At 40.9% G+C, this 19028-nt stretch overlaps 1 protein-coding gene across 1 annotated transcript in view; it reads right to left on the bottom strand.

The window, feature by feature from the left end:
• ATXN10 (ataxin 10) overlaps positions 1–19028 on the bottom strand; it is a 262209-nt gene that overhangs the window by 204628 nt on the left and 38553 nt on the right. Inside the window, exons 2-3 of the mRNA XM_058308930.2 lie at positions 17529–17720; positions 11770–11852 (exon numbers count right to left, since the gene is read on the bottom strand). Coding sequence (XP_058164913.1) covers positions 11770–11852; positions 17529–17720 — 275 coding nt within the window. The remainder of the gene's footprint in view (positions 1–11769; positions 11853–17528; positions 17721–19028) is intronic.

Here is a 19028-nt window from a genome sequence, read left to right as displayed (position 1 = left end):
ATCTTTACAAGATTTGAGTAAGATTTAATAGCAACCTAGTTGACACATTTACCATATTTAACTAAACAAAACTGCAGAATATACTTCTTAAAGATATAATGGCACATTTTCTTTTTTCAAGATTTATCTTCCTCGTTCCCTCCCCCTCCACCACCCTGCTGTTTTTGCTGTCTGCGTCCATTCGCTGTGTGATATTCTGAATCTATTTCTTTTTGTCTTCTGTATGAGATAAATGAGAACATTTTTTCTCCTCTAGGATTCACTGGGATTTGATCCTGGGGACCTATGACATGGAGAGAGGTTCCCTGTCAGCTGCGCCACCTCAATTCCTGGTCTCTGCTGCACTTCACCTTGACTCTCCCTTTTGTCTCCCTTTTATTGCATCATCATCTTGCTGCGTGACTCACTTGTGTGGGCACTCAGCTCACTGTGCGGGTACTCATGCGGACACTTGGCTCACCACATAGGAACATGATTCACCACATGGGCACTGGTTCGCCATGTGGGCACACTTTCTCTTCCTCTTTTTCACCAGGAGGTCCCAGGGATCAAACCCAGTTCCTCCTATATGGTAGGTGGAAGTTCTATCACTTGAGCCACATTCACTTCCCCATATTTTCTTCACAGTAATTTTTGACCATATAATGAGCTAAGCATGCATTTCAAAACATTACATTAAGCATATAAGGGGAGAAGCGGACTTGGCCCAGTGGTTACAGCATCTGTCTACCACACGGGAGGTCCACGGTTCAAACCCCGGGCCTCCTTGACCCGTGTGGAGCTGGCCCACGCGCAGTGCTGATGTGCACAAGGAGTGCCATGCCACACAGGGGTGTCCCCGCGTAGGGGAGCCCCACACGCAAGGAGTGCGCCCCGTAAGGACAGCCGCCCAGCACGAAAGAAACTGCAGTCTGCCCAGAAATGGCACCGCACACATGGAGAGCTGATACCACAAGATGACGCAACAAAAAGAAACAGATTCCCATGCCACTGACAAGCAACAGAAGAGGACAAAGAAGAACCACGCAGCACATAGACACAGAGAACAGACAACTGGGGCAGGGGGGAAGAAAAATAAATAAATCTTAAAAAAAAAAAAAAAAGAATATAAGGGAAGTGAAGTGGATTTGGCCCAACGGATAGGGCGTCCACCTACCACATGGGAGGTCCAAGGTTCAAACCCAGGACCTCCTGACCTGTGTGATGAGCTGGCCCACGCACAGAGCTGATGCAGGCAAGAAGTGCCGTCAGGGTGTCCCCCGCATAGGGGAGCCCCAGGCGCAAGGACTGCACCCCATAAGGAGAGCTACCCAGCGCACAAAAAGTGCAGCCTCCCCAGGAGTGGCGCCGCACACACGGAGAGCTGACGCAGCAAGATGACACAACAAAACAAGAAAACAGATTCTGAGTGCCGCTGACAAGAATCCAAGCAGACACAGAAGAACACACAGCGAATGGACACAGAAAGCAGACAACTTGGGGGGTGGGGGAAGGGGAGAGAAATAAATAAAATATAAATAAATAAATCTTAAAAAAAAAAAAAAGAATATAATAGCCAAGGGAAGCAGATATCGCTCAAGTGATAGAGCTTCCACCTGCCATATGGGAGGACCTGGGTTCAATCCCTGGGGCCTCCTGGTGAAAAAGAAGAGTAAAGCGTGCCCGTGCAGTGAGCCAGTGCCCGTATGAGTGCCCGCGTAGTGAGCCAGTGCCTGTGGAAGTGAGTCACACAGCAAGATGATGATGCAATGAGACAGACAAGGGGAGAGTGAAGGTGAAGTGTAGCAGAAACCAGGAACTGATATGGGGCAACTGACAGAGAACATCTCCCCACATCACTCCAAGATCGAATCCTGATGAATCCTAGAGAAGAGAAAATGAGAAGACAACACAAACAGCAAAAACAGCAGGGCGGGAGATGGGGAAGAGGGGAAAATAAATAAATAAATCTTTAAAATAAAAGAACATAATAGCAAAATAACCCCCCAAACTAATGTAGAAGGAAGAAAATATTAATGATCAAAAGCGAAACAATTACTAAAATTGAAAACAATCATAAAATAGAGAATATCAACAAACCCAACAATGGATTCCTCATAAGATCAAAATTGATCATACTCTGAAAAACTGGTCAGAAAAGAAAAAGAAACAGCAGAAATTTACCTAAGACATAAAATTTTCAGGAATATAGCCACAGATCTTGTAAACATTAACAACAAAAAAATCAGATGATATTAGAAATAACAGTTTATCAAAATAGCTGATACTTTAAAGTGAAATTTTAAAAACCCTAGAAGATAACAAAAACAAACTTCATAAAAAGTTTAGGAAAGCCTAAAGAGTCCTATAAATATAAAGAAATTAAATCAGTTGTACAATTTTTCCCACAAAGAAACTCACAGACCCAAATGGTTTCATTGGCCAATGCACATTCAAGAAAGAAATAATGGCAATTTTATACAACTGTCCCAGAAAAGAGAAAAAGAGAACACAGACTCCCAATGTAATTTTATGAGGCTAGCATAGTTGTGATACCCAAATCAGAAAAAAAGGCAACCTGAGAAAGAAAAGTGATAAAGAGGTTTCCACATAAACACTTGTACAAAAAATACCAAGCAATATATTAGCAAAATTAATCTAGAAAAATATAATATGACTAAGTTGAATTTATACCTGCATCAAAAGCTGGTTTAGGGAAGCAGACGTGGCCCAACGGATAGGGCATCCGCCTACCACATGGGAGGTCCAAGGTTCAAATCCAGGGCCTCCTGACCCTTGCGCAGTACTGATGTGCGCAAGGAGTGCCGCGCCACGCAGGGGTGCCCCCGCGTAGGGGAGCCCCATGCGCCAGGAGTGCACCCCGTAAGGAGAGCTGCCCGGCACAAAAAAATGTGCAGCCTGCCCAGGAAAGGCACTGTACACACGGAGAGCTGATGCAGCAAGATGACACAACAAAAAGAGACACAGATTTTGGGTGCCACTGACAAGAATACAAGCAGACACAGAAGAACACAGTGAATGGACACAAAGAGCAGATAACTGGGGGGGGGGGCAAGGAAGGGGAGAGAAATAAAAAAATAAATAAATCTTAAAAAAAAAAGAACAGCTAGTGTATTAAAAAAAAAGCTGGTTTAACATTAGAAAACCAAAACATAATTTACCACCTAAAACTGTAAAGGACAAAAACCATATGATAGTCTCAATTAATGCAGAAAACACAGTTGATAAAATTAAACACCTATTCATAAATAAAAAATAAAGACCTACCTACCAAAGAACAAAAATGGTCTTCTTTAACATAAAAATTGGTATTGACCCAAAAAACCCATAGCATACATCATAATTAATGGCCAAATGTAGAGAATGTTCCTTTTGAAAAGGAGTGAGTCAACAGTGCCTGCTCATCACACGTCTAGAACTGAAAATCCTACCAGCAAGACAAAGGAGTAAAACACGTAAGGATAAGAAAGGAAGAAACCACACTGTCATGTTTGTCCATACAGATGAGATAACATCTATGTAGAAAAAATTTTCAAAGTATAAATTGTTGGAATAAGAGAGTTTTCAAAAGTTGCTGTATACAAAAATTTAAAAATCAATAGTATTTCTATATACTGGGAATAAGCAAAACATGAAAATAGAGAAAAGTTACCATTTATAAAAGAAACAAAAATATAACTAAAAAGGATATACAAGACCACTAAGTAAAAACAGGTTGACAGATTAGGAGATTCTATTTTTATCTATAAATTAAATGCAATCCGGCCTAAATCCTAGTGGAGTGTATATGTATATATATTGTCTGTGTATAATGTGACACACCAGAGGATTCTGCCCTGCTTAAAGAGTTCCCACCAGGAAGACGGTGGGAAGATAATCTAGGGACTGTATAATATAGCGATTCAGTGGTAGGTGAGGATTGTAGTTAATAATACAAATACAAGAATGTTCCTCTACCACAAGGAGTTGAGAATATGCTGATACATGAGAAAAACACAATTAATGTACCTTGTAGACTATGTTAACAATAATATCATAATATTTTTGTAGCAAAGGCAAAGAAGATACTGTTTCAATGCTAAAGTTAAAAAAAAGGACGTGGGATTTAGTTTTATTAGTAAAGAAAACAATGAGCCAGGAAACACAGAACTGAATTAACTCAATTTTAAAATCTAAAATAAAGAAGATATAAAACTACAAGTACACATTCATACCCATATGTACATATACTGAAAAACGACCCTTGACCCCCACAAATTACGCGGCCTGCATACAGAGTAATGATTATTTTTCTTCTTTCTACTTGTCTGAATTTCTGTAATGAAATAATATAAAACATTTATAATGGAAAAATAATAATCACCTTTTTATTCAGATAAGCCAAAGTTTCAAAAAAGACTTCATGTTTTGAATGAACATTGTAGAATATTAACACTCAAATTCCTGTAAAATTTAATTTAGAACATAAAATAGCAAACAATGTAAGTAGGTCTGAAAGCCAAGTGGCCAAACAATCCATCAAGCAGCTAAAAATTAATGCTCTGAATCAGAACACAATTCTGGAAAGGAAAAGGTTTAAAGATGTCCTAGAAACAATAAATGAAAACCCCAGACAAGTACAAATGACAATTTACTTTTACCAAACAGGTTATCAACTGGTCTTTATGTAAATATTGCAAATGTTACAAAGCCTCTAAAAAATCCCAACATTATTTTTACAGATTAGAAAAGAATAAGGGCCAAAAACAACACCAATAACTCAATTAAAATAACTCATGCTTGTGTTTACATAAAATTTGATAAGCATAATATATTTGTCACACCACTGCAATTACTCCCTGAAAATAATACTCTAAATATTATTTTGGCAAAGTAATTACAGTCTTTAACTCAAAGGTAGTAACAGAAAACTGGCACAGAAACTCTGCTAAAAATCTATCTAGAATAACGTTCTCACAGGGAAACAGCCAAAAGATGGTACAGTATACATGTGACAGAAGTACAACTATACAGCCCTAAGAGTGAACCCTAATGGAAACCATGGACTGCAGTTAATAATATAACTATTATAATAAGGTTTCCTCAATTGTTAACACAGGTACCACACCAATGTAAAATTTTAAAAGGGAAAAATAGCGCGGGGGGGAGGGGAGAGGGCAGGGCAGAGGTACATGGAACTCTGTATTTTCTGCATGATTTTTCTATAAACCTACAACTTCTCTAATTAAAACAAAAAAGATTATTACAGATACTTTATTAGGAACCAGTATTTTTTTAAAGATTATATTAGGTTTGAACTAACATACTAGAAAAAAAGTTTTCAAGTTTCATTGTTGAATCCAAATTTCACTGTTAAAATTTAAATAATTTCACTAGCCATTTTTTCCAAGAAGGTGGTAAGAAATACCACTTAACTTCCATTTTCCTTCTTGTCTCAGTAATAACCTTCCAACTTGGCCCATAAACACAAATCATCTACTCAAAATGGACACAACTGAAAATTAAGGAAGATCTAACTGGAGGATATTCCATGTTCATGGATTGGAAGACAATATTATTAAGACGGCAATTCTCCCAAATTTATCTATTAATATATTCAACATAATCCCTATCAAAATTCCACAGAATGGGAGAGAGTTCTGAAAAAAAACACTTATTGTATGATTCCATTTATATTAAATGTTCAGGATAGGCAAATTCAGACAATGAAAGTAGATGAGTGGTTCCCCAGGGCTGGAGGGAAAGGAGAAAGGGAAGTGGCTGCTAATGGGTCCAGGGTTTCTTTTCGGGGTGGTGAAAATGTTCTGGAATTAGATAGTGGTGATGGTTGCATAACTGTGAATACACTAAAACCACTCACAAGTTCACTTTAACGGAATGAATTTCATGGAATATGAATTATATCTCAATAAAACTTATTTTTAAAAGGTACCATTTATTGGGTAGGTTGGGAGAAAAATACATCAAATATAAGATATTGGCTATAGGTAGTAATACTATTTTTTGACAATGCTATCTCATAGTTTGTAACAAATGTTTCACAACAATGCACGGTGTTGGTGGTGGGGTGATGTATGGGAGCCCGATATGATACATACCCATGTTTGTTTGTAAGTTCACAACTTTTAGTATACATTTATCATTGATGTATGTTCTTGTATGAATGATATACTTCAATAAATTTTTTAAAAGGCACCACTAAGAAATAATGTTCATTAAGAAAATGAAAAGTCAATCCATGAGTAAATAACTGTAAATCACAGGTGATAAAGGACTTATATCAAGAATATTTATACAGACTCTTACGACTCATCGTCATTTCATCAAAGAAGACATACAAATGGCTAAAAAGCACATAAAAAGATACTCAAAATCAACATGACAACTAAATGTAATGTGGTGTTCTGGTTTGGACCCTGGAAAAGAAAAATTATATTAGTGAAAAAAACTGGTGAAATCTGCATAAAGCCTTTAGCATAGCTAATAATATAGTACCAATGTTAATTACTTAAATTTTTAAAAACATACCATTTTATATAAGACGCTAAAACTATGAGGAGCTGGGTGAAGGGTATATGAGAACTATTTGTACTATTCTTTGCAAATTTTCTATAAATCTGAAATAATTCCAAAACAAAGTTTAAAACTAAAAAAAAAAAACTGCCCAACATCATTAGTCATTAGACAAATGCAAATTTTTTAAAGCACCATAGATAATACTCCACACCCACTAGGATGGCTATAATCAAAAAGAGACCTTAACAAGCCCTGCTGAGGATGTGGAGAAACTGGAACCTCATAAACAGTAGGTGAGGAGGTAGAGTGGTGCAGCCCGCTTAGAAAACAGTGTGGTACTCTCTTAAAGAGTTACAAAGAAATATACCATATGACCTAGCAATGCCTCTCATAGGCATCTATCTAAGAGAAATGAAAACACATGCCCACACAGTGTACACACAACATGAATGTTCACCACAGCTTTTTTCCTAACAGCCCAAAGTGGAAACAACCCAAACATGAACCAGCGAATGGACAAGTCAACTGCATGATACTGCACAGCAGGAAAAACAATGAGTGACAGGAATAAACAAGACGATACAAAGTGAAAAAGGCCAACACAAAAGACATCATACTGCATGATTCCATTTATATGAAATAGTCAGAAAAGGCAATTTTCTAAAAGCAGAGTAGGCTGGTATCTGCCTAGTGCTGGGGTAGAAATGAGATGGACTTCAAACGGGCATAAGAGAGCTCTGCAAGATGATTTCTTTTTTTTTTTAATAAAGATTTATTTATTTCTCTCCTCTTCCCCACCCCACCCCCGCCATGGTTGTCTGTTTCTGTGTCTAGTGGCTGTATGTTCTTCATCCGCTTCTGTTGTTGTCAGCGGCACCGGGAATCTGTGTCTCTTTTTGTTGCGTCATCTTGTTGTGTCAGCTCTCCATGTGGGCAGCGCCATTCTTGGGCAAGCTGCACTTTCTTTTGCACTGGGCGGCTCTCCTTCCAGGGTGCACTTCTTGCGCGTGGGGCTCCCCCATGCAGGGACGCCCGTGTGGCAAGGCACTCCTTGCGCACATCAGCACTGCGCACGGGCCAGCTCCACACGGGTCAAGGAGGCCCGGGGTTTGAACCGCGGACCTCCCATGTGGTAGGCAGACGCCCTATCTACTGGGCCAAGTCCGCTTCCCATCTTTTTTTTTTTAAAGATTTATTTTATTTATTAACCTCCCTCCCCCCCCCCCCCCCCACTATTCCCCCTGTTGTATGCTCTGTGTCCATTCGCTGTGTATTCTTCTAGGTCTGCTTGTGTTTCATTAGGCAGCTCCAAGAACTGATCCTGGGACCTTCCAGAGTGGGAGAGAACAATTACTTTCTTGAACCACCTCAACTTCCTGTTCTGCTACATCTTATTTTCTCTCCTGTTGTCTCTTGACATGCTCTCCATGTCAGCTGGCACTCCTGCATGGGGCAGCTTTCCCACACTGGGCAGCATTCCCATGTAGGGTGGCACTCCTGTGCGGGCAGCATTACTGCGTGGGACGGCACTCCATGTAGGCCAGCTCACCTTCACCAGGAGGCCCTGGGTATCGAACCCTGGACCTCCTATATGGTAGATGGGAGCCCAACTGGTGAGCCACATCCACTTTCCTAAGATGATTTCTAACACTGGATTGTGGTGATTGTTGCACAACTCTATAATTTTACTAAAAAATCACCAAGTTTCTTCTATGAACTGTAACAGATGTATGTCACTATTGCAGGGTGGTGGGAATGTGGGGAAGCATGGAAAAAATACAATTAATGTAACCTACGGACTATAGTTAACAGCTATACTGTAATATTCTTGCACCAACACCAAAGATGTACTGTTGATAATAGGGGGTATGGGGAAAATATGCCAAATGTATGTTAAAGATCACAGCTAGTTGTAATAGCATGATGATATTATCTCATAATCTGTGACAAATGTTCCACAATGGTATGGTGTGTTGGTGAAGGGGTGTTGTATGAGAATTCTACATGTGCATGATTTTTTTTCTCTTCCCTGCCCCTCCCCTGCCCTGATGTTTTTGCTGTCTGTGTCCATTCACCGTGTAATCTTCTGTATTTCTCTTTTTGTCTTCTCTTCTCTAGGATTCACCAGGATTCGATCCTGGGGACCTCTGATGTGGAGAAAGATTCCCTGTCACCTGCGCCACCTCAGTTTCTTGTCTCTGCTTTGCTTCACCTTGACTCTCCCCTTTGTCTCTCTTTTGTTACGTCGTCATCTGCTGCATGACTTACTTGCATGGGCACTGGCTCACCACGCAGGCACTAAGCTTTGCTGCTCAGGCACTCAGCTCACCATGCGGACACTGGCTTGACACATGGACACTCACGTGGGCACTCGGCTAGCCACGCGGACACTCACGTGGGCACTTGGTTCATCATGTGGGCACTTGGCTCACTGCACAGGCACCCATGCAGGCACTCAGCTCACCATGCAGGCATTCAGCTCTCCATGCAGGTACTCGCTTGCCACACAGGCACACTTTCTCTTCTTTTTCACCAGGAGGCCCCAGGGATTAAAACTGGGTCCTCCCATATGGTAGGCAAAGGCCCCATCACTTGAGCCACATCGCTTCCCCACATGTGCATGACTGTTTTGTAAGTTCACAACTTCTGTAACAAAAATATTTTTAAAAATCACTGAAATGTAAGCTTAAAGAGGGTGAGTTTTATGTAATTTGTATAAATTATGTGAATTTATGTAAATTATATACATATAAATTATGCCTTAGAAGAACTGTTAAAAAGGAAATTGATACAACCACAACTTGTGGAATTGTGAAGACTCTTAAGACACCCAGTATAAAAAGGGACTATAAGGAGCTACTCTCTCTCATTCGTGAACATCAATGAACAGTCAATAAGTTTATTTGAAAATCATAAAATGGTTAATAAAAGCAGTTTCAGAAATCTGCTCTCTTGAATTTTTTTTCATTTATTCTCTTGAATTTTTTTGTTAGATCAGCTACTTACTACAGTGAAGAGAAAATATCATGAAGAAAGGATGAATTCATCTTTATCATATTTTATAAAAGTATCAAAATGCCTGTAACAAATCTGGGATAAAAGAAAAAAAGGAAAATGGATCGAGAGGGACATGAAATCAAGAGAAGGCATTTTTAAGATGGACAATAGGAAAGCACATTAAGTATTGATGAAAACGAGGGAGTAAAGAGAGGAAATCTGATGATGCAGGAGAAAAAGGGAAAATTTCAAGAAAACGGTTCCTGAGTAGACAAGCAAGGATGGGACCCAACACACAAGTGGGGGGGTTGGCTCCACTCTAATAGTCATTTAATCACAGCATTCTGTACAGTACTTCCTCTTTGCTTCTATATTTAGGAAAGCATCATTAAAAGAAAAACCTACTTCTGCTCACCACAGCTCTTCAGCTTCTGCCAGTGACACATTATCCACCACATGAGTATTTTTCAGCAATTATAAAACGTGGTACATTCTGAACTTTCTTACTAAATTACCATTCCACACACAAACATCAAAAATAGCTGCCATTCCATGCAACAGAGTAAAATATGTATCTTACTGCTCATTTTTAATCCCCCAATTTTGAGCAGTAAGTCTTCCATTTTATTATAAAATGTTACAAAAATACCTCTTTAAAAACACTACACTGGGAAGGAGATTTGGCTCAATGATAGAGCATCCGCCTACCACATGGGAGGTCCAAGGTTCAAACCCAGGGCCTCCTGACCCGTGTGATGAGCTGGCCCACACACAGTGCTGATGCGCGCAAGGAGTGCCGTGCCACATAAGGGTGTCCCCCACGTAGGGAAGCCCCACATGCAAGGAGTGCACCCTGTAAGGAGAGCTGCCCTGCGCAAAAAAAAAGTACAGCCTGCCCAGGAATGGCACCACACACATGGACAGCTGACGCTGCAAGATGACACAACAAAGAGAGACACAGATTCTCGGTGCCACTGACAAGAATCCAAGCAGGCACAGAAGAACACACAGCGAATGGACACAGAGAGCAGACGATGAGGGGGGGGAGGAGAGAAATAAACAAACAAATCTTAAAAAAAAAAGTCATAAAACACTATACAACAAAATCCTACACCCAAGCAATTTCTTGAAAATATTCAAGAAACTATTGCTGTTCAAAAATATTTAGAGCAAACACTTTGCAAATTAGAACATAATGTAATAAAAAATAATTACCACTTTCAAAAGGGAGATTTCTAAATAAAAAAGACCCAAGATTTTCACAAATGAGTTTAAAATAAAAACACTAAGAAATAACAGAATATATTAAATATTATATAAGAATTCAACCAAGCCAGGGAGTACATCTAACACAGCTAATTTAGCCTGTCACCTTTGTGCTTCAGTTTCTATAGCTGGGAAAAGAAACTATCACTTCTAGTTCCCTACTTACTTAATCAGCAATAGCAACAGTCTGGGTGTTAACATTCAGGTAAGTGTGCCTCATTTAACACCACACGAATGGGCATTAAGAAATGGATATAAATCAACTTAAAAATCAAATCAAATTTTAAATACAGCTGGAGAGCCATCATTTAAAGGAAGTATTCATTGAATTACTTTATAAGATAAAGACTTTATTTTATTTTTAATCTATACTCTAGTATACCTACTTATGAGGCTGGACATCTACATTAAGATTTTCTTATCAAATGACTTAGGTGTACCCAACAAAGTATTTCAGTTTCTTGGTTAAGAAGATCATCTACGTCTTAAATATTATGCTAAGATAACAACCCCTGTCCAAACGTAGAAATGTTAATATTACAAGTACAAGGACGATAAACACTCAAAAAAAATCTAGAAAGGCTTCCTGATCTTCCAATTAAGAAGTCTGGTTTTTCTCTTAATCCCATATCAATAGCTATTAGCTATCAGACCTGACTTCCCGTTCTGTCACCCTCTATATTTGACTTATTCATCACAGCACCTGGTTCCCATCACTGGAATGTAAATTCCCTGAGGGCAGAGATCTTTTGCCTGCTTGGTCACTGTTTTGATCACACCCTAGAACAGGGTTTATATCATATCCATAAATGTTGAAGGAGAGAAAAAAGGAAGTTTCTGCAATTTTCTTTTATGATAATTCCTTAATATTATACAATTGATGTTCTACTATCTCACGAAATAAAGAACATTTACTTCTATGAATGATGTAACACTCGAAGTATTGGTTTTTAAACACTTTTCAAAGATATAAATAATACTGCATGTTACCTGTCAACAGGGATTCCTGTTCCACTTGCAGTTCACGAAAAAGAAGAATCAAATCAACAGCAACACCAATCGTATCCAAGTTCCTGTATCAGGTTTTTAAAAAGAGACAACATTAAATGCATTCTTTTTCTTAAAACAGAATTTCAAATGATGCTCCAGTGAATGGGGCTGAGGCCTGTGGTTACTGTCCCTGCGTTCCTGGGGAGGCTGAGCAATGGCCCCCAGAGATCTCCACATCCTAATCTCCAAAACCTGGGCCTGTGGTACCTTACTTAAGGACTGGGACTTTCCTGGTGGGATTCAGGTAAGGATCCTGAGACGGGAAGATGATCCTGGACCACCACGAAAGTCCTTGCAAGAAGGATGCAGGAGGGTCAGAGACAGGGGGAAGGAGATATGATGCCAGAAGTACAGGCTGGGGTGATGCCTGAGCTGGAGAGCCATGGACCAAGGAATGCAGGTGGCCTCTGGAAGCTGGACAGGGAAAGGAAATGGATTCTCCCTAATCCCTCCAGAAGGAGTGTGACCCTGTCAACCCATTTTAGACTTGTGAATTCCACAACTGTAGGACAATAAGTTTGTGTTGGTTGAAGCCACTAGGTCTGTGGTAATTTTCTACCGCAAAAATAGGAAACTAATACAGATTTTGGTCCTGGAAGTGGGGCGCTGCTGTAACAAATATCTAAAAATGTAGAAACAGCTTTGGAATTGGGTAATGGGCAAAGGCTAGAATAACTTGGAGAAGCATGACAGAAAAAGCCTAGATTGTCTTGAAAAGACTTTTGAAATACGGACACTGAAAGTACCGCTGGGTGAAGGCTTAGAAGGAAATGAGGAGCATGCTATTGGAAACTGGAGAAAAGGCAATCCTTGTTATGCAGTGGCACAGAGCTTATCTGAATTATGTACTGCAATTATGTGGAAACAAAAGTTGGAAATAATTAACTTGGATATTCAGCTGAGATTTGCAAGCAAAATGCTGAAGGTATGTCCTGGTTTCTTCTTGCTGCTTATAGTAAAAGAGGAAAGAGATCAATAGAAGGAAAAATTGTTAATTAAAAAGGAACCTGGTCTTGATGATTTGGGAAATTCTCAACCTACTCAGATCGCAAAAGATGCTAAAAGTAGGAGATTCCCTGTAGAGAAAACAGGTCCTGGAGAGAAAGCTAAGGATGTGGCTAGACCGCCTTTCACTAGTACCTCAAAATGATGAACTGGTCAGTTTTTGGTTCTGCTAAGGGAAGGCCCCTTAAAGGAATCAAGCCTCTGACTCATGCATTTCCTCAGTCATCCCCACAGAAGCCCAGAACAGAGATGACCTTATCCAGGAGACATCTGTGAGGGACCCTCTTGTCTAACAAGGTGAAGCACCATGATGTGCAGAGGAGAGCTCCAAGGCTTCTCACAACGCAACAGCTGGAGAAATGCTGCCCACGGGGACTGAAAGGAACAGAGAAAGGATGGAATGAAAGAAGTCTGCCACACTCCAGAATTTCTCCAGGCCAAATACAGGCTGAGAAAACCACTAAGCTGCAAACATGTGCTGCCCTTCAAGGAAAAGGAACCAAGGACTCTGAAGGCAGAGCCACAAGCCACAGAATATTATTCCAGGCCTTGAAATCTAACCAGGTTTGCCTGACTGAATTTCAAAACTGTTAGAGACAGATAGCTTTTTTTCCTTCTATTTTCTCCCCTCTTGAAGGGAAGTTTCTACCTATTATCCTCTGCCTGTCCCACCACAGTATTTTAGAAGGAGCTAGTTTGTTTTCTAGTTTCACAGGTCCACAGATAGACATTTTGCCCCAGAATGAATCATATCCAGAGTCTCACCCATAATCATTTAGATGATTCAGATGATGACACTTGGGACTTCTGAGCATGTGGGACTCTGATGAGACTTTGGACCCTGAGTTGATATTTATAATGGGTTAAAATTTGTGGAAACCTTGGATAGGTTAGATCAATTTTCCATGTGGCACACACATGAATCTTTGGGGTCCAGAGGGAAGACTATGGTCAGCTGAATAATGGCTCCCCAAAGACACCCATGTCATAATTCGTGGAATATGTAACAGAAGGAGCTTACAGAGAGTCAGGGTCAGTATGTCAGTGGCTAGGGTCTGCTTTCCCTTCCCAAAGGCAGGTTGTCAGAGAGTCACTGCTCCTTCTCTTTTCCTCCATGCATAAAGCTGGTGGGAAAAAGGTAGCTCACTGCCCCCTTCCCACCTCTTTCTTTTCCCACTTGTGCATACATGTGACTAGCAGAAAGCAAATGGGCCTACTGCCTGTTTCCATATGGTCAATGGGCCAAGCGTGGTTTTTACATGTTTTAATGGTTGAACAAAAAACAAATGACTTTTTATTGTGACAGATGAAACTTTTATGAAATTAAAATTTCAGTGCCATCAATAAAGTTTTACTGGGAACACAACCATGCTCATTCATTCATATACTGTCCATGGATGCTCTCATGCCACAATGGGAGAAATGAGAAAATGAAACAGGGATCACATGGCCTGCTAAGCCTAACATATTGAATTTGGCACTTTATAGAAAAAGTGTACCAACCGTCACATTAGGGGTTATGATATTTACATGCCGAGCTAACTGCTTTGATGATTTCCAAAAATCTTATGACTCAGATTTTTTGCTTTGCTCTATTACATTCCATTCTATATTTACTTGAAAAAATACAACCCCACTCCACCCAAAGTGCAACAGTCAGGCAAAAGGCACAAAAAGACCTAAGCCTCAATGGCATCACCCCTGTTAAGTACTCTTTAATACTAAACTTAAAATAACAGAAAAATACACATTGCATGCAATCTGAATCCTGATTGGCTCAGAAATACTTGAGGCAAGGCTGGCCACAAAGTTCCTAGCTAGAATTTGTTATACATCCAGGAGCCAATGCCCTAAATGGTTGGAATTTCCCTTTGAAAATCAACAGTGAATAATAATACTAAAAGGTGAGAGGCAGAAAAACTAACACCCCTAAATGTTCACTTCAGCATAACCATAAAGTTTCATTCAATAAAAAGATACCATCATGGGAAGCGGACTTGGCAACGGATGGGGCACCTGCCTCCCATGTGGGAGGTCCATGGTTCGAACCCCGGGCCTCCTTGACCCGTGTGGAGCTGGCCCACATGCAGTGCTGATGTTGCCCAAGGAGTGCCGTGCCACGCAGGGGTGTCCCCTGCGTAGGGGAGCCCCATGCACAAGGAGTACGCCCCAGAAGGAGAGCTGCCCAGCACAATAAAAGTGCACCCTACCCAGGAATGGCGCCACACACATGGAGAGCTGACGCAACAAGAATAGACACAGATTCCTGGTGCCGCTGACAAGAATACAACAATGGAAGCAGACACGGAAGAACATGCAGCAAAAAGACACAGAGAACAGACAACTGGGGCAGAGGGAAGGGAAGGGGAGAGAAATAAATAAAATAAATCTTTAAAAAAAAAAAAAATACGATCAATACACCAAGCACAGTCCTGGCCTTGATGGCCCTGCCAGAAGACAGGTGAATGAAGACAGATAAGCTTTGAGAGACTGGGATTTAAAGGAGAAATTTTATTTGCCATAGTATTAATTTTTGTAACACATGAATTTTTATAGTTTGCATATACTACTTTTGTAATCAAAAGAAGTAAATGCAAATAAATTGTTTTAAAAGAAAGCTACGATTTTCATAAATTTTCATTCCACTATCATTACTGGGGCATACAAAAACACTTGGCATACCATGTGCCCAGGCATCACTGAGTAATCTCATTCAAACCTTACAACAGTCCTGTGCAGAGGGTATTGTTTACCCTGTTTTACAGATGAGAAAACTGATCACCAAGAAGATGAATCTGCTTGCCCTAGACCACGGGGCTATTCAGGAATGGGGCAGTTGTATACAACCAGGGCCAAAGGGCCAATACGTGTATCTCGGGATAGTATGACTGACTGGTTTTGACCTCAGGCCTTAAGAGTCAGACAGGTGAGAGGCAGACAGAACTTTCCAAGGCTCCATCACTTAGAAAGAGTGACTCTTGGCAAGAATTTAACCTCTCTGAGTCACAGTTTCTTCTTTTGTGAAAAATGGAAAAATAGTAGCATACAATTTCATAGGTTTGTTCCAAGGATTAAACAAGATAGTGCAAGTAAAGCATCTGGGACAAAGCCTACTGCTTAGGATAGGCGCACCAAACACTCCCTTCCTCCCTGAGACCAGCTAAGCACAAAGACATGCATGCCAGCACACAGTCAAAAGTCTATGTTCTGAGGTCCTTCTTTCCTCCCCTGTCACACCAAGGCCTCCTTGCATGGGAAAAGGACAAAGTAAATGATCCTCCTGGTCCTCTGCTTCTAGCATATAGGCAACATCAAAAATGTTAAACTATTGGGAAGTGGACTTGGCCCAAAGGATGGGGCATCCACCTACCACATGGGAGGTCCGTGGTTCAAACCCCGGGCCTCCTTGACCCATGTGGGGCTGGCCCATGCACAGTGCTGATGCACACAAGGACTGCCCTGCCATGCAGGGGGTGTCCCCTGCATGGGGGAGCCCCACGCACAGAGAGTGCACCACGTAAGGAGAGCCACCCAGCTTGAAAGAAGGTGCAGCTTGCCCAGGAGTGGCGCTGCACGCACAGAGAGCTGGAGGAGCAAGATGACGCAACAAAAAGCAACACAGATTCCCAGTGCCGCTGATAAGGATAGAGGTGGTCACAGAAGAGCATGCAGCGAATGGACACAGAGAACAGACAGCAGGGGGGAGAGAAATAAATAATAATTTTTTTTAAAAAATGTTAAACTATTATCATCAAAATAGTCTTTTTTTTTTGCATGTCTGTAAATAAGAGTTTCTATTATTTGTAAATGGATAGCAGCTTCACCGTAGTATTGAAGTTAAACAACCCTAGCTTTTTCCCCCCTCCCCTTTGATCTTAAAATTCTCATTAATCATACCCAAGCCTCAGGTACAAGACTGTCCAGGCAGCGAAGGGAGTCCCTCATGTGGCTTCTAGACAAGCCCACTTCACCCATCATCCAGTGACAGGGAGGCCCGGAGGCTCTGTCAGCATTCAAGTGCAGGAAAGCAAGGGAAGTATCCTCTTTGTGGCTTCTGACTTCATCTCAAGTAAAAAATTTCAATAGAAAGCAGATTCCATAAAATCAAAGAGGAAAAGTGTCAGGTTCTAGGAGGAGATAGTAATATAGAAAAGAAAGAACGACTCCAGGCAACTCTGTTGCTCATTTCTTAACTGCTTCTCAAGATGTGCACACTGTAAGAGAGGTAGAAGTAAAGCCTGAAACTCTCCACAATCTTAAGAAAAGGTAGCTTACCTTATCCATTTATAAAACATACTTCTAGCTCAAAATAAACACACAGATAATAATTAAAACACTAAGAACTAAATAAACAGTGAGGTCCAGAAGTGTGTATGCATTTAAGCAGAATCTAGAATCAAAGAATCAAAATCAAGGTCAAGTCACTGTACTATGTACAAAATCAAATGCTTTAAAACACATTATAAATACAAATAAAAAATCCAAATTACTCCTAATGTTAACACACTATTACAAATTGCATCATTATATACTGATGGAGTCCTCAAGGGGCAAGATGTGTACTGATATAAAGGACAATTGTGTAATGACAATGGGTGATACTATAATGCCAAAACAACTTCTAACAGGTAAAACAATATGATGGAACCAGCATGCACATATACAAAGTATTTGAATAATACCAAGAACACTACCTGATTGAATTTTGGTTCACAGAACACTCTATACAAGCGTTTCGGAGACACCTGAAGCATTCTGTAATTAACTGCAAACTGGAAGCCAGCTGGTCCACTTGGGATGACTCTCTGCAGGCCACTTCAACATCATGAGAAGCTCTCTTCAAGATATCCAGGACTCTCTGGAATATAGTTCTGGGTGCTGTTTCTCTGCAAGAGGATAAAATTGTTACTAACCAGAAAGAAATACATATCTGATTTCCAAATGTCTTATTCAGAAAACCACTTGTACCTTCTTCTGCGAGGAGGTGGGCCGGGCTGGGCTAAGATTCTAGCTCCTCATTTAAAAAGGAAAGAGCGGGAAACGGACTTGGCCCAGTGGTTAGGGCGTCCGTCTACCACATGGGAGGTCCAAGGTTCAAACCCCGAGCCTCCTTGACCCATGTGGAGCTTGGCCCACGCGCAGTGCTGATGCGCACAAGGAGTGCCCTGCCACGCAGGGGCGTCCCCCACATAGGGGAGCCCCACGCGCAAGGAGTGCTCCCCAAGGAGAGCCGCCCAGCGCGAAAGAAAGTACAGTCTGCCCAGGAATGGCGCCGCCCACACTTCCTGTGCCGCTGACGACAACAGAAGCGGACAAAGAAACAAGATGCAGCAAATAGACACAGAGAACAGACAACCGGCGGAGGGGGGGACTTAAATAAATAAATAAATCTTTTTTTAAAAAAAAGGAAAGAGCTACAGCCACTGAGCACTCTTTGTGTATCATATGCTGTTCCTATTTCTTTCCCACATATTATCTTATTTAATCTTTGCAATAACCTTATGGCACCAACATGATCATCTCCATTTTACAGGTGAAGTAACTAAAGTAGAGAAAAGTTTAAGTAACTTGCCCGTATCTTGCACCACTGATAAATGGCAGAGCCACAATTTAAACTCAGGTCATCTGACTTCAGTCCCCCACTCCCTATGATAACCCAAATCCCATCTGCCCCGAATCACAGAAGAGTATCTGGATTTCCCATTCTAGACCAAGAATATAACCTTGTCCTCTGTCCCCCAATGTACCTGAAGTCCAATTATGAGAAACAATATTCATGCCAGGGAGACAAGTACACCACCCACTCTCCAGACACAGTGACACTGGGTGGCACATGCACAGGACTCACATAGATTCAACTCCCTAGATGCAAGAGGGAGAGAGAGAATACAGCGGGTGCCCGCACTTCCACCAAAAACTGGGGAGAGAGGAGCCTGCGGCTCTTCCCTCAGGACGTCTCAGGAACCACACACCTCTTGGGTAAGGAGCATGGCCTGTACTAGGCAGCCTTCCAGAGCAAGGAAGATAAGAACTTTTGTGCAACACAGGAAATGCAAGTCAACTTCTCATTCCAGAATCCCCTCAAAAAATGACAATGTTTTAATGTTAGGAGAAAGGGTGCTGCTGTTGGACAATTTAAGAGATTCTCACAGAATCTTTTGCCCTCAACATAAAATACGAGCCCAGTGTAATAT

Source organism: Dasypus novemcinctus, chromosome 12 (assembly GCF_030445035.2).
Source record: "Dasypus novemcinctus isolate mDasNov1 chromosome 12, mDasNov1.1.hap2, whole genome shotgun sequence".
Lineage (NCBI taxonomy): Eukaryota > Metazoa > Chordata > Mammalia > Cingulata > Dasypodidae > Dasypus > Dasypus novemcinctus.
The sequence above is the reverse complement of the archived record's forward strand: the minus strand, read 5'-3'. Positions and strand labels throughout refer to the sequence as shown.